General features: G+C 55.0%; 1 protein-coding gene across 2 annotated transcripts in view; it reads right to left on the bottom strand.

The window, feature by feature from the left end:
• Window positions 1-15025, bottom strand: part of LRP5 (LDL receptor related protein 5) — a 135465-nt gene that overhangs the window by 47220 nt on the left and 73220 nt on the right. For both annotated transcript variants that reach the window (XM_039471336.2, XM_010351921.3), the window contains exons 7-8: window positions 12224-12395; window positions 29-245 (exon numbers count right to left, since the gene is read on the bottom strand). In XM_039471336.2, coding sequence (XP_039327270.1) covers window positions 29-245; window positions 12224-12395 — 389 coding nt within the window. The remainder of the gene's footprint in view (window positions 1-28; window positions 246-12223; window positions 12396-15025) is intronic.

Below are 15025 nucleotides of genomic sequence, written 5' to 3'. Positions count from 1 at the left end.
GCCACAGCTTGGAGCCCCCCGGACTCACCGATGATCCTGGCCACATTCACAGCTTTGAGCCCCATCAGGTCGGGCAGCTGGTCAATGATGATGTCCCGGCTGGCCTTGACCTTGTGCACCCGCTCAATGCTGCGGCGCTGCCAGTCAGTCCAGTAGATGAAGTCCCCCAGCAGCGTGAACCCGAAAATGTGTGGGAGCTTGTCCTCCAGCAGGGTCCGCCTCTTCGTCCCATCGACATTAATCACCTGCAGGATGGCAGAGATACAGGTCTGGATGGGCCAGGGCCACATCGACGAGAGCCAACCCTGGGGCCTGAGCTGCCCCAAACAAGACGGGTTCAACATCCAGGAGCCTCAGTTTCACCTGCCCCTTGCCAGGTACCGTAAAACGCCAGGTATCATGGCTCTCCAGGGATGCTGGATAAATGATGTTTTCTTTTTTCTTGAGACAGAGTCTCCCTCTGTAGCCCAGGCTGAAGGGCAGCTACACAATCTTGGCTCACTGCAACTTCCACCTCCCGGGTTCAAGCGATTCTCCTGCCTCAGCCTCCTGAGTAGCTGAGCGCCTGCTGCCACGCCCAGCTAATTTTTGTATTTTTGGTAGAGATGGGGTTTCGCCATGTTGGCCAGGCTGGTCTCGAACTCCTGGCCTCAAGTAATCTGCCCTCCTCAGCCTTCCAAAGTGCTGATATTCCAGGCGTGAGCCCAGCCATGACGTTTTCCTATAATGCCACATACCCAGCTGACAGAACAGTGACAGTGCCTTTCCCACAGTGTCCCCCACCTGTGCTGGGATGAGCAGCACAATTTAGAACAGACCAGGCAAGCAGGTGTCCTCTCTCAGACCACTGCAGACTGACAGGCAGCGGCTGCCTAGAGAATCAGGGTGTGGGTCTTGGATCAGGGCGTGCTCTGCAGAAGGAAGTCCTGGGAACAATTAGCAATGCCTGCCCCCAGGTGTAGCAGTAAGCGGAGGGGGACTCCAGATCATACCCACCACACAGAGTTCTGTGAGCAACTGCAGGACCCGGGGCACGGTTCTCCCGCTTCTCTATGAACTCACTTCCCACTGGGTCAGGACCCCATGAACTCTGAGGGCACTTCTGGTTCTAAGTCTAAGGCTGCAGGTCTCAGATGCTTTCCAGCCTGTCTCCTCTTAGATGTAATAGCTAAATATTTTTCCTGAAGAGTCAATGCTGATTAAAAGCAACCACAAAAGCCACAGAGGAGAAAATACTGCCAAGGTAAAAACGCCTGAATCAACAGAAGCATACAGCCCCATGGGATAGGATGCAGTTCTGATGATCGATGACCCCGCAGAAATTTACATTAATACGATGGTTGGGTTAGGTGCAACATCCAAACTCTCCAGCTCTCAGGACAGGATGAAAGAGACACAAGGCCATTACAGGCAAGCTTCCAGAGGCCTCCTGCAGCCAGATTACATTTCCAGATTACCAGAAAAGCAACAAGTCCTCTGTTTTGCAGGTGGCAAAACCGTAAGGCAGGTGGAATACATGTTAAAAAAACAAAGACGGCTGGGTGTGGTAGCTCACACCTGTAATCTCAGCACTTTGGGAGGCCGAGGTGGGTGGATCACCTGAGGTCAGGAGTTCGAGACCAGCCTGGCCAACATGGTGAAACCCCATCTCTACTAAAAATACAAATTTAGCCGGGTGTGGTGGCACATGCCTGTAATCCCAGCTACTCAAGAGGCTGAGGCAGGAGAATCACTTGAACCCGGGAGGCAGAGGTTGCAGTGAGCCAAGATCACGCCATTGCACTCCAGCCTGGGCAACAAGAGCAAAACTCCATTTAAAAAAAAAAAAAAAAAAAAAAAGAGGCCGGGCACAGTGGCTCACACTTGTAATCCCAATAGTTTGGGAGGTGGAGGCGGGCAGATCACCTGAGGTTGGGAGTTCAAGACCAGCCTGACCAACATGGAGAAACCCCATCTCCACTAAAAATACGAAATTAGCCGGGCACGGTAGCACATGCCTGTAATCCCAGCTACTCGGGAGACTGAGGCAGGAGAATCGCTTGAACCCTAGAGGTGGAGGTTGCAGTGAGCTGAGATTGCGCCATTGCACTCCTGCCTCGGCAACAACAGTGGAACTCTGTCTAAAAAAAGAAAGAGAAAAAAAACAGACTTTGGTCATCTGTTGGATGGCACAAGACAAAGCTGCTGGGGCTAGGCGAGGGGTAATCCGTCTGTAATCCCAGCACTTTGGGAGTCCAAGGCAGATGGAGTTTAAGATCAGCCTGGCCAACATGAAACCCCCATCACTACTAAAAACACACAGAAATGAGCCGAGACGGGTATGATGGCACATGCCTGTAATCCCTGCTGCTTGGGAGGCTGAGGCATGAGAATCACTTGAACCCAGGAGGCAGAGGCTGCAGTGAGCTTCGACTGCACCACTGCACTTCAGCCTGGGTGACAGAGACCTTGTTTCAAAAAAAAAGCCGCTGGCAGAGCGGGGAGGGGACAGGCAACTCTAAGACCCAATGCCAGGCCCCTCCAGCTCTGCCCCATAGGGCTCTGGGTTCTCAGGCAAGTCTTTGCACCCTGATGGGCCTCAGTTTCTCCAACTGTAACTGAGGGACTCAAACTAGGCAAGTGGCTAAAGTCAGCCGGGGAAAAAACAGAACGACAACAACAAAGTAACACCTGGGCCCCAACCTGGAGCCATTAAGTTGGAATCAGGTACGGGATCAGGGTAATAGGTGGTTCTGACGAGCAGGCCGGTGGGAACATGATTAGACCAACCCCCGTGACCGTGCCGGGAAGTCCGAGCTCTCCACCCACTCCTGGCTGCTCTCATGAGCAATGGACAGCACGTGACGGAGCCCTGGTCCCCAGATCGTCTAGGGTTCTTCACATTTTGCCTTCACAACAGGAATACACACAAAGGCCTCTGAGGGGCTGGGCCCATCCCGGCAGCACAGAACCACACCAGGAGGGACCCGGCCCTGGCACACGAGGAGGAGGTGCAGGCTTCTCCAAGGGCACGGAGCTTGAGAGGAGGGGCTCACAGTCGGCGGGGGGACTCCTGCCCCTCCTTCCACTCACAGTAACAGGGCTCGGGGAGAGATGTTGGCGTGGTACACAAACACCGTGAAGAAAAGAATCCGCATTTAGAAAAAGAAAGGACTATAGGCTTCAATCTACCAAAAGCTCACTATTATCTCTTAAATTTTATTTTTGTAGAGATGGGGTTTCGCCACGTTGGCCAGGCTGGTCTCGAACTCCTGGGCTAAAGCAATCTGCCCGTCTCGGCCTTCCAAAGTGCTGAGATTATAGGTGTGAGCCGCTGCACCTGGGCAGAGGTCACGATTATCTCTTGGAGAGATTTTTCCTCTTCTTGCTCTATTTCCACACTTTCTTGATTTTAATAACCAAATTTCCAGACATGTTGAGCTGAAGGGAGGCGAGGAAGTCCATTTCCCTGGCTTTATTCAAGAGCAATAAAAAAGAGCCCACAGAGGCCCAGGGCAAACAAGGGTGCTAGGCACTGGCTGGCAGCCGCTCCTTCCCTCTCTATCCTTGCTTCCCACTCCCAGGAGGCCCCAAAACAAAGTGAGAGGAGGCAAAGAGCTGCTCCACCCAGCCAGGGCTGGCTGCACCCTCGGCAAGTGCAAGACACTGGCTCCGGGCTGGCAGGGCCTGCAGAATCTCCTCGATGGGCAGAGGCTCCCACAGAGCCCCCCACATGATGGCTCAGAAACCACTCCCCAAACCTCGCCAACTTTCCACCGGATTCCAGAACCTCCAGGACATTCCCCCAAACCCCCCACTTTCCACCCAGATTCCAGAATCCCAGGGCACCTTGTGGACCCACCAACTTGGAAAACCTCAGGGCCGCACTGAGCAGGTCTCAGCTGCTCTAATACTGGAGGAAAGACATCCCAAAGTGGCCTTTTAAGGACAACTCAGCACACCTTGACGGGTCCAACCCATCTGCAAAAGCCACTCCGCTGAGCCAGGCTTCTCCCAGACCCGGCAGGTGCCTCTGGGCCGAATCAGGAGGTCTCAGCCTTTCCTGGAGCCAGACCTTTCTGAGAATGCCCGAGCCAAGCCGAGCCGCTTATTAAGCGTTGGGGGACAAGTCACAGAGAATGTGCCCATCCTGACTCCTGGGAGGGGAAAGGGTCAAAGCAGAGTTCAGATATAACAGGGCCAAATTTGAGACACGCCAGCACCGGAAGAGAACTTGGGAGATGAATTTTCTAGGACAGAGGTCAGCAAACTGTCAAGGATAGAAAATACTTTCAGCTTTCAGGTCGTAAGGGTCTCTGGAACACGAAAGCAGCATGGAGAACAGGTGAATGAACACGCAGGGCTGTGCTGCAATACATTTTTTCAAAATTGGACTTTAGGTTCTGGGGTACATGTGCCGATCATGCAGGACTGTTCATAGGTACATACATGGCAAGGTGGTTTGCTGCCTCCATCCCTCCATCAGCTATATCTCCAATTTCTTCCTATGTTATCCCTCCCCAACCTCCTCACCCTTTTTTTTTAAGAGACAGGATCTGGGCTCTGTCCCAGGCTGGAGTGTAGCGGCACAATCTTCGCTCGCTGCAACCTCAAACTCCTGGGCTCAAGTGATCTTCCCACCTCAGCTGCCTAAGTAGCTGGGACCCCATAGGCGTGAGCCACCATACCCAGCGCTTTTTAATTTTTTTTTTTTTTTTTTTTTAAGAGATAGGGTCTTGCTCTGTCACCCAGGCTGGAGTGCAGTGACATGATAATAGTTCACCTCTCAATCACTTGAGCCCAGCCTCAAAATCCTGGGCTCAAGTGATCCTACCACCTCAGCCTCCCAAGTTGCTACAGGCATACACTACCACACCTGGCGAAACTTTATCAATGAAAAAATAAAAACAGGTAGGGCTTGGTGGATCAAGCCTGTAATCCCAGCACTTTGGGAGGCCGAGGTGGGCGGATCACTTGAGGTCAGCAGTTCGAGACCAGCCTGGCCAACCTGGTGAAACCCCATCTCTACTGAAAATACAAAAATTAGCCAGGCATGGTGGCGTGTACCTGTAATCTCAGCTACTTGAGAGGCTAAGGCAAAGAACTGCTTGAACCCAGGAGGTAAAGACTGCAGTGAGCAGAGATCGCGTCACTGCACTCCAGCCTGGGCAATAGGGCGAGACTCTGTCTCAAAAAAGCAAAAGTGGGGAGTTCTGTCACGTGAGGGAAGAATTATCCCATTCTGCAAAACACAAAACCCCAACGTGAACGGCAACAGTTATCTTGATTCATGTAATAAAAGATCTTACACACACACACACACACACACACACACACACACACACAGAGGCGCGCGCACATGAAGCCCAGGGGTGTAGCCTCTCCCCAGATTCCCAGGAGCACAGCCCAGGTAACAGACCCTGCCCTGTCACTCTGGCTGTGAGTGATGCCACCTCCACCCACTTAGCAAAAGTCAGGGGTGCCTGTCAAGGGGCATGACGTAGCAGGGGTAACTCCTGACCCAGACCTGATGCACCCCGTCAGGGGTCAGCACGGAGACCCCAGCACAAGCTGGACCTCAGAGGGTCTCTGCTTTGGGAAACCAGGCCAGCTCACAGACAAGCAAAATGACAGTGATGATGATGGTGGTGACAGGAACCAGGGCCAAGCGAGAGCACAAACCCTGGAGGGCATGGGAGGGGCACAGCTTCCAGCCACCAGGCAGGAGCCAGGTGTTGACATTTGGACAGGACCTTCCCCAGGCGGTCAAGGGAGCACGTTGTCCCCACCATGGCATACGGCTGGAGTGGCCCAGGCTTCTGGAGGAGAGGGCCAGGGGCAGCTGGGCACAGGGGGCTGGGGCTCGGGAGAGAGCTGGGCTGTTCCAGGCCTGGCATAAGAGCTCAGCCAGCAGGTGGAAAGAGCAGCACTGGGGCGTGGGCCTCGGAGACCCACAGAGACGCCAGATCCTGCCACTTTCACACACAGCCGTGTCTTGTGGCACAGGATGTAAAAGCCATGGCAGGGTAGAGGGGAGAAGCTCCTGGCCAGGCATTCCCCTGGCTAAGCCCAGGTGGGCGGGGACACAAGAACGGGCTTGGTCCTGACGGGACACGCTGGAGGCTCACAGGAGACGCTGAGTGTGGCTGTGGGTGTCCCAAGGGATAGAACTTCCAACGCCTGGGGGCTCTAGACTCAGAAAGAGGGCTAAGGAGGTGTCCCAGGGGCTAAGCCAGCACAACGCTGGAATTCTTAGCCCAGGAGGCTGGAAAAACGGTGAGAAGAGGCAGCTATAGGAAGCAGAAGGGAGGTGGAGCCACATCCAGGGGACCCCAGCCCATGACCACTCAGGTCTCACACACAGCGGGGCAGGAGCCGAACCCACAGGTGTCAGGACTGCCCTGGGTGGGCCCCAGCAGGTGGGGAGGGAGCTCAGGGCTGGAGCCACCATCACTCTCAGCTGTCACTGATGAGGGCAACAGCTGGTCACAGGATGGGGCTGCCATGCCTGTGTGTGTCAGTCAGGGTGCTGGGGCGGCCTGGAAGCTGATTCCCAGGACAGCTGTCACAGACAAGGCCAGCAGGAGGGGCCTCCCAGAGGCAGCCGCCATCTCCACTCCACTCTGTAAATCTGATGGCGTCTCTAATGCCATCCACATGAAACCTCGTTTCATCAGCCCGCCATTTCCAGACCTTTGTTCTTCTCCCAATTCATCAAGAGATCAGCCACAGCTGCCCGTGAAGTTCTCTTATGCACGGGGAGCTGAAAACCCGGAGCCTGATTGTCTGTTCAAAGGCTAATCTCAGCTAGCCCCCACCCCCCGCAAAAGCGCCTTCCTTCCAGCGCCCAGCTCCGCAGAGCCCAGCTATGCATGACACTGTGTGGAACAGAATCCTCTCTTCCCCAACTCCCCAGAAAAGGGGAGCAGCAAAACACGTGCAAGGCTGGCATGGGCTCCTCAGTACCTGGGCTGGCGACTTGGTTGTCTCCTGACAGCCTCTTAGAAATGTCCCCATTGGCTGGGCACAGTGGCTCATGCCTATAATCCCAGCACTTTGGGAGGCGGAGGCAGGTGGATCACAAAGTCAGGAGTTCAAAACCAGCCTGGCCAAGATGGTGAAACCCCATCTCTACTAAAAATACAAAAATTAGCTGGGCGTGCCGGAATGTGCCTATAATCCCAGCTACACGGGAGGCTGAGGCAGAAAATTGCTTGAACCTGGGAGGTGGAGGTTGCAGTGAGCTGAGATCACGCCACTGCACTCCAACCTGGGCAATAAAGTGAGACTCTGTCTCAAAAAAACAAAGAAGAAATGCCCCCATTGTTGCAAATGTGTCTTCTTCCTGACCCCATTTATACCTCCCCCAACCATCCCTTCCACCTGGAGTCCAACTGCACCCTCAGGGAGCTGTGGCTCCCTGCACCTCAGCTGTCCCCAAAGCCCTCAGAAGCTACCACAACCCCAGCAGCAGCCACTGTGCCCACCATTGCCTGGAACGCAGCTGGCGCAACTGTGTGCTCAGTGGGTGTTTGCTGAATGAGCCTGCAGCAAATCCAAGTCCCTCACGTGAGGGGGTTCCACAGCAGGAACACTGGTGCATCCACACCTGAAAAAGGTGCCAGAAGGGTTTGCTCCTGGCGCTGGGCAAGGACCTGAGAAGCTGCCATGACTCACAGAAGCTTGAGGACACAGCCAGGGGCGGTGCCCACCGGCAGGAGGAAAAGACGTGCCAAACTCCAGCAGAAAACACAGAACCACTGTCTCCATCCGAGGCCACGTCCGAGGTTGCCCAGAGCAGGAATCTCTCGGCTAAGTCAGCTCTGGATGAGCAGGCGGATAGCAGGGTGGGTCTTGGCCTGGGCTGGCATTCCCAGAGAGTGTGCCACCAGGGCCACAGTGGGGCAACACAGGGACCCTTGATGAGGTGTCGGAGAATGCTTATGCAATGTATCCCCCTCTTAGAAACAGCCTATGTAAGCATATGAAGGGCCCTGAGAAGGCCTGCAGTGAAGCACCCCAATGTTCTGGCCACCAAAGACACCCACGCCCTGTGCCACCACTTCTCATCCTTCAGTATCTCAGGCCCCCAGTGATGAGCTCCAAGTCATCATCAGATGAGCTTCCAGTGGTGTGACAGCAGGGTGGCCTACTCCTCGACTCTTATTCTGCTACTGTCACACCCCACTTCAATTCCTCGGTGGTGGTGGTGGTTTCTGAGATGGAGTCGCCCAGGCTGGAGTGCAGTGGTTCAACCTCAGCTCACTGCAACCTCCGCCTCACAGGTTCAAGCAATTCTGCCTCAGCCTCCCAAGTAGCTGGGATTACAGGCATGTGCCACCACGCCTGGCTAATTTTTGTATTTTTAGTAGAGACGCAGTTTCATCATGTTTGCCAGGCTGGTCTCGAACTCCTGACCTCGGGCAATCCACCTGCTTTGGCTTCCCAAAGTGATTACAGGCGTTGAGCCACTGCACCTAGCCACCTCAGTTGGTCTCAGTGTGCTACAATCTTGCTTTCTCGTTCCACCATGCTCAGAGGGTGTCTCTCCCTGGCCCATTTTGAAAGCCAAGGAGGTGAATCCCGCCGGTCCCTCTGTCTGCCCTTCCACCTCCTGGCCTCCGTCCCTTCTGTGCGTCCAGCACCACAGCCCATAAGGCTCATATTCCCTATAGCGACCCAGCGCTGTCTATAGGGCTTGATGAGACAGATTCTTAAAGTGGGAAATCAACACGCAGTGCTCACATCTTTATGACATGCAGGGCCTGGGGGTGAGCTCCAGTGACACCCACGTTCCCGGACAGCTCCGCTTCCTCCTGACTGCATTTCTCTTCCTGCTTCGTCTGACTTTGCCAGACCTCTGATTCTTCTAACTTCCCAAGGACAGTATGGAGAATCTGGAATTCCTTCCTTTCACCTTAGACGCCCTCCCCATCCCTCAGAGCCCCGTCCTCCCCCAGTCTGGACCACCAAGATACAAAGTGACTTCACGACCAAACCACAGACAATGTGTATCCAATGTGGTCAAAACATTCCTGTTCTGAGCTTTGGTGTCCTCATCTGAAAAATGCGGGAAGACCCTGGGCTCCGTCTACAACACTGGGCAGTGGTAAGGACGGGAGCAAGTTGCTGTTCCAGGCTGGGCGTGGTGGTTCACGCCTGTAATCCCGACACTTTGGGAGAACAAGGTTGGTGGATCACCTAAGGTCAGGAGTTCAAGACCAGCCTAGCCAACATGGAGAAACCCTGCCTCTACTAAAAATACAAAATTAGCCGGGCGTGGTGACGCATGCCTGTAATCCCAGCTACTCGGGAGGCTAGAACAAGCAGAATGCGTGAACCTGGGAGGTGGAGGTTGCGGCGAACTGAGATTATGCCACTGCACTCCAGCCTGGGCAACAAGAATGAAACTCCGTCTCAATAAATAAATAAATAAAGTTGCTGTTCTCTAAACCCGAGTTTCTCATTCATAAATGGGAACTGTGCTACTTATCTCGGAGGGCTACGCCCAGCATCCTAGTTATCAGGGAAATGCAAGGCAAGACCACATGGGACACCCACGAGGCTGGCTGTGACAAATTTTTTTTTTAATAATTTTTTATTTTTATTTTTATTTTATTTTAGATGGAGTTTCACTCTTGTTGCCCAGGCTGCAGTAGAGTGGTGCAATCTCGGCTCACTGCAACCTCTGCCTCCTGGGTTCAAGCGATTCTCCTGCCTCATCCTCCCAAGTAGCTGGGATTACAGGTATGGATCACCATGCCTTGCTAATTTTTGTATTTTTAGTAGAAACAGGGTTTCACCATGTTGACCAGGATGGTCTCGAACTCCTGACCTCAAGTGATCTGCCTGCCTCAGCCTCCCACAGCACTGGGATTACAGGTGTGAGCCACTGGGTCCAGCCTGAATTGTTCACTTTAAAACAGTTAAAATTATCGATTTTGTGCTGTATTTATTTTACCACAATAAAGAAAATCATTGGGCTGCGTGTGGTGGCTCATGCCTGTCACTCCAGCACTTTGGGAGGCCGAGGCAGGTGGGTCGCTTGTGCCTCAGGAGTTCGAGATCAGCTTGGGCACCATGGCGAAACCCCATTTGTACAAAAAAATACACAAAAACTAGCTGGGTGTGGTGGTGTGTGTCTGTAGTCCCAGCTACTCAGACGCTGAGGCAGGAGGATCACCTGAGCCCAGGGAGATTGAGGCCGCAGTGAGCCATGATCACGATGCTGCGCTCCAGCCTGGGCAACTGAGGGAGACCCTGTCTCAAGAAAACCACTGCTGTGACAGTACACGGAACACCTGTCAGGCCTGGTGTGCCACAGACACGCGACTCTCTGACCTGCTCCCACGGGTAGGGGGTATGCATGAAGGCAAATCATCCTAGGCGGCCAGACACATGGGTCTTGCCAAAAACAAAACATTTTTACGAGGAGCTCCAACAGGAAATGGCCACACCTGCAGCCTCTAGGGTTTTCGTGGGAGGGGCAGCCACTCCGCCTCCCCTACCCCTACACTCCCCACCCTCCTCCCACTCAGAAGCAGGGTCTGAATTCCTGCAACACAGACACACACTCGTGTTCTCCATCCCACCCTCCCCTGCAAGCTGCCGTTCGGGCCACCCCTGGGAGCCATGAGGAGCAAAGGTGACCCTGACGGTGATGTCAACAAGGACTGATGCAGCTCAGTAAGATCCTTCAGAAATTGCTGGAAACAAAGGGAGGCGTCCACCCTGAGGAGAGGCAACAATGTCACCTCGATGGGCAACAGTATGTGATGGGGACACATGTAACTAACATATCACTGGCACCAAGAGCACCTCAAAAAATGCTCAATACAGGATCCTTAGGTGAGCAAAAAGCAAGCTGCCAAAGCACCTACACAGGACGAGGCCACTGAAACTTGACCACAGCACAGGACAAGGCTGTACCCACAGGATGAGGCCACTGAAACCCGACCACAGCGCAGGGCGAGGCTGCACCCACAGGACGAGGCCACTGAAATCCGACCACAGCACAGGGCGAGGCTGCACCCACAGGACGAGGCCACTGAAACTTGACCACAGCGCAGGGTGAGGCTGCACCCACAGGACGAGGCCACTGAAACCCGACCACAGTGCAGGGTGAGGCTGCACCCATGGGACAAGCCACTGAAATCTGACCACAGTGCAGGGCAAGGCTGCACCCACGGGACAAGCCACTGAAACCCGACCACAGAGCCAGGGCAAAGCTGTACCAATGGGATGAGGCCAATGAAGTACCAATGGGAATGAAACCCATGAATAGGAGCAGGACAAGGCACACCCATGGGACAAATTCACTGAAATCCAACCACAGCAGCAGGGCATTGCTGCACCCGTGGGATGAAGCCACTGGAACCCGATCACAGTGGCAGGGTGGGGCTGTGCTGACAGGACGAGGCCACTGAAACTGACCGTAGTGGCAGGGCAAGGCTGCACCCATAGGATGTATTCACTTAAATCTGACAACAGTGGCAGCGCAAGGCTACACTCACATGATGAGGCCACTGAAACCCGACCACGGTGGTAGGGCGCAGCTGAACTCACAGAATGGATTCACTGAAACCCAACCACAGCAGCAGGGCAAGGCTGTGCCCACAGGATGAGGCCACTGAAACCCAACCACAGTGGCAGGGCAAGGCTGCACCCAGCATAGGGAGAAGAGATATCCGTGGAAAAACAAAGCTGTCTTCAACAGCTTGGGAATGAATCGCCAAACTCAGGCCAGCGCTGCCTCTGGCTTCAACAACATCCATGTTTTATGTCTTAAGTGGGGCGGTGAATATGTTGTTATTTTTTTCACTTAATTTTGTATTTTGAAATAGTTTAAGGCTCACAGTAAGTGGCAAAGGCAGTGCAGAGCATTCCCGTGTCCCCTTTGCCCAGGGTTGGCCTCAAACTCTTGGGCTCCAACGATACTCCCACCTCAGTCTCCAAGCAGCTGTGACCCCACACGCCTGGCCCATAAAATCTTACGTGACCACAGGACTTTGTGTAGTGCTACCCTCTCAAGACGTTTTTGTCAGAAAGTATTACAACTATTTTTTCAAGTATTCTGTTTGGCCAAATAGCAGAGCACAGGCACCCACCGGTGTCTCAGCGATGCGTATGTCAGGCTGCAGGGGTGGCTGGGCCTGACCTCTCAGGAGCCCAGGGACAGCTAAGCAGGGCCAGGCCACCTGGATCAAACAGCCTCTGAAGCACAGCACCTCCCCGGGAGCCTCACCTCGATCTTGTCCGTCTTGGCGTCTCCCCAGTAGAGCTTCCCCTCCTGCAGGTCCAGGGCCAGGCCATTGGGCCACCCGAGGGAGGCATTGACCAGCACACGCCGCTCCTGCCCGTCCAGGTTGGCACACTCAATTTTAGGGTTCTCTCCCCAGTCTGTCCAGTACATGAGGCTGGAGAGGAAGCAAAAGTCCAAGACCCCATGTGTCTGTCTGGTCTCTGCAGCATCCCCAACGCTGAGGGCAAGGCCCACCCCGAGCCAGCCCATATCACACATCGGAGTCAGTGAATGTCAGCGCTGGTAAATGTTGGTGTCAGTAAACATCAGTGAGGGTAGATGCAGTTGTCAGCAGATGTGTCAGTAAACGTCAGTGTAGGCAGATGCCGGCATGGGCAGATGCCGGCGTGGGCAGATGCCAGCATGGGTAGATGTCAGTGTGGGTAGATGCTGGTGTGGGTAGATGTCAGTGTCAGTGAACATCGGTGTAGGTATATGTTAGTGTCGGCAGATGTCGGTGTTGGTAATTGGTATTGGTAAACATCGGTGTCGGTAAATGCCGGTGTCGGTAAATGTCGGTGTCGGTAAATGTTGGTGTCGGTAAATGCTGGTGTTGCTAAATGTCGGTGTTGGTAGATGCTCGTGTCAGTGAGTGCCGGAGGACTGAGCATGCCGGCAGCAAGCCCAGTGACCAGAGCCCCTGGACACTCCCCTGGGACAGTGGGGGGGCCCCCTTCCACCGTGCGCAGGCTTCGCTGCACCAGCTCTTGGACTCTCAGGGTCAGGAGCTCATCTCCCATCCCCAAGGTCAGGGGACAGGAATGACCTTGCCCAGGGTCTGGGGCAGCCTCACATCTGACTGGTGGCTGAAGAGGCTGAGCACCCAGAGGGAGGAAGGCGCAGAGGGCCTTCTGCTCATAGCTGAAGGGCTCCCCTGTGCAAGGGACAGGTGACTTGTTCCCTGTGGCCCCCCACAAGGAAGAAACCCAGATCCTGGGTTGGCAGCTCAGGGGTGGAGGTTCTGGGGCCCCAGGTCACAGCCTCTGCTTCGGCTGCGTCTGATCCAGCTGGCCAGCCCCTCTACCTCCTGCTTCTAGCTCAGTGCTCCTCCCTGGACCCTGTAACCTCACACGTCAGACTGCCAAGCCCATTTCCCTGGGATCCTCAGACTCATGAAACCAGGGCTAGGAGTGACCTTGCATTCGGCACCCCTACCCGTTCCTCTCACGGATGAGAACACGAGGCCCATGGAGGCGGTGCCTTGACCAAGCTCCTGAGCTCAGGGCCCTGCTCCCTTCACTGTAGCTGGCAACCAGTTCCTGTGCCTCCTCTGGTTAAAGCCTTGGGGGACCCCACTTCCTACCCTCATCTGCCCTCCTCCAGGCCTGGCCCAGCCCTTGAGCTGCGGACGTGGAGCCACACTCTCCCACGTGCCGCCGTGCCCCAGGGTCCACAGACAGCTGCTGGAGCCCCCGCTCTCTGCCTCCTGTGGTCCCGCCGTCTGCTGCTGACATGCTGGCTTCCAGATACCAGGCCACTTGCAGGAAAAGCTCCTGGGCCGGCACACTCGCAACCGCCAGGGGCGGGCCACGAGCACAGGCTCCACAGGCCACAAATCCTCTGCCCGCCACTGCCCGCTGGGCACCTTGGGCAAGTCACTTCACCTTCCGACCTTCAGGTGCCAGGACCATGAACCTGGAAACACACCTGGTGCCCACTGAGCGCTCCACAGAGGGCAGCACGACTACTGACCTCCCAGCTCCTCCGGGACCTCCCATCGGCACCCCCCAGACCCACCACGCCTCCTCCCTCAGGGTCCACCTGGTTAGTGTTCTGGGTTATAAGCCCCCAGGAAGGTCCCAGGCTACTGCCCTATGAGCTGCAGAGGGGGCGGTCTCAAAAGGTTTCCCTACCGACCAACAAGCTTTGCTTTCACAGATTTCTATGATAGAAAGCTGGAGCAATGGGGCCAGGACCAGCCCCACACCTGCCACTTCCTGCTGTGTGACCCTGGGCAAGTCCCTCAGCCTCTCTGGGCTTCAGTGTCCTCAACTGTACAACTGTACCTATCCCCCTGGATGAAAAGACCCATGGTGTACAAAGTGTTCAAAGAGGCCTGGCCCGGCCAGGCATGGTGTCCCACGCCTGTAATCCCAGCACTTTGGGAGGCTTGAGGCAGGTGGATCACTTGAGGTCAGGAGTTCGAGACCAGCCTGGCCAAAGTGGTGAAACCCCATCTCTACGAAAAACACAAAAATCAGCCAGGCAGTGGCAGGTGCCTGAAATCCCAGCTACTCGGGAGGCTGAGGCAGGAGAATCACTTGAGCCAGGGAGGCAGAGGTTGCAGTGAGCTGAGATCATACCATTGCACTCCAGTCTGGGCGACAGGGTAAGACTCCATCTCAAAAACAAACAAACAAACAAAAGGCCTGGCCTGTACTGTGGCCAAAAGTGTCACAGAGACTGCCCTTCCTGTCACTGCCGTCATCCTGGAAATCACCCAGGTGGACCATTCCATTCTACAGATGAGGAAACTGAAGCTGGAGCAAGAAAGGGCTCACTCCAGGTCTCCAGAGCTTTCTACGCTTGGACCCGGCAGCGGCGGGGGACCACACCTGGGTGCCTGTTAGAAACCCAGTCCTCAGCCCCGCCCTGGAGCTCCGGAGTCAGCACTCTGGGGGTGGGGCCCAGCCACTGGGGCTTTAACAAGCCCTCCTCTGGGTTCCAGTGCAAGACAATGTTCCAGAATGACGGGTTCAGGTCAATCTCCATCTTGCCTCTGCTCCGCCTGGCCCTGGCTCCAGA

Source organism: Saimiri boliviensis, chromosome 6 (assembly GCF_048565385.1).
Source record: "Saimiri boliviensis isolate mSaiBol1 chromosome 6, mSaiBol1.pri, whole genome shotgun sequence".
NCBI classification, from domain to species: Eukaryota; Metazoa; Chordata; class Mammalia; order Primates; family Cebidae; genus Saimiri; species Saimiri boliviensis.
Note: the sequence above shows the minus strand (reverse complement) of the source record. Positions and strands in the feature narration are given on the sequence as shown.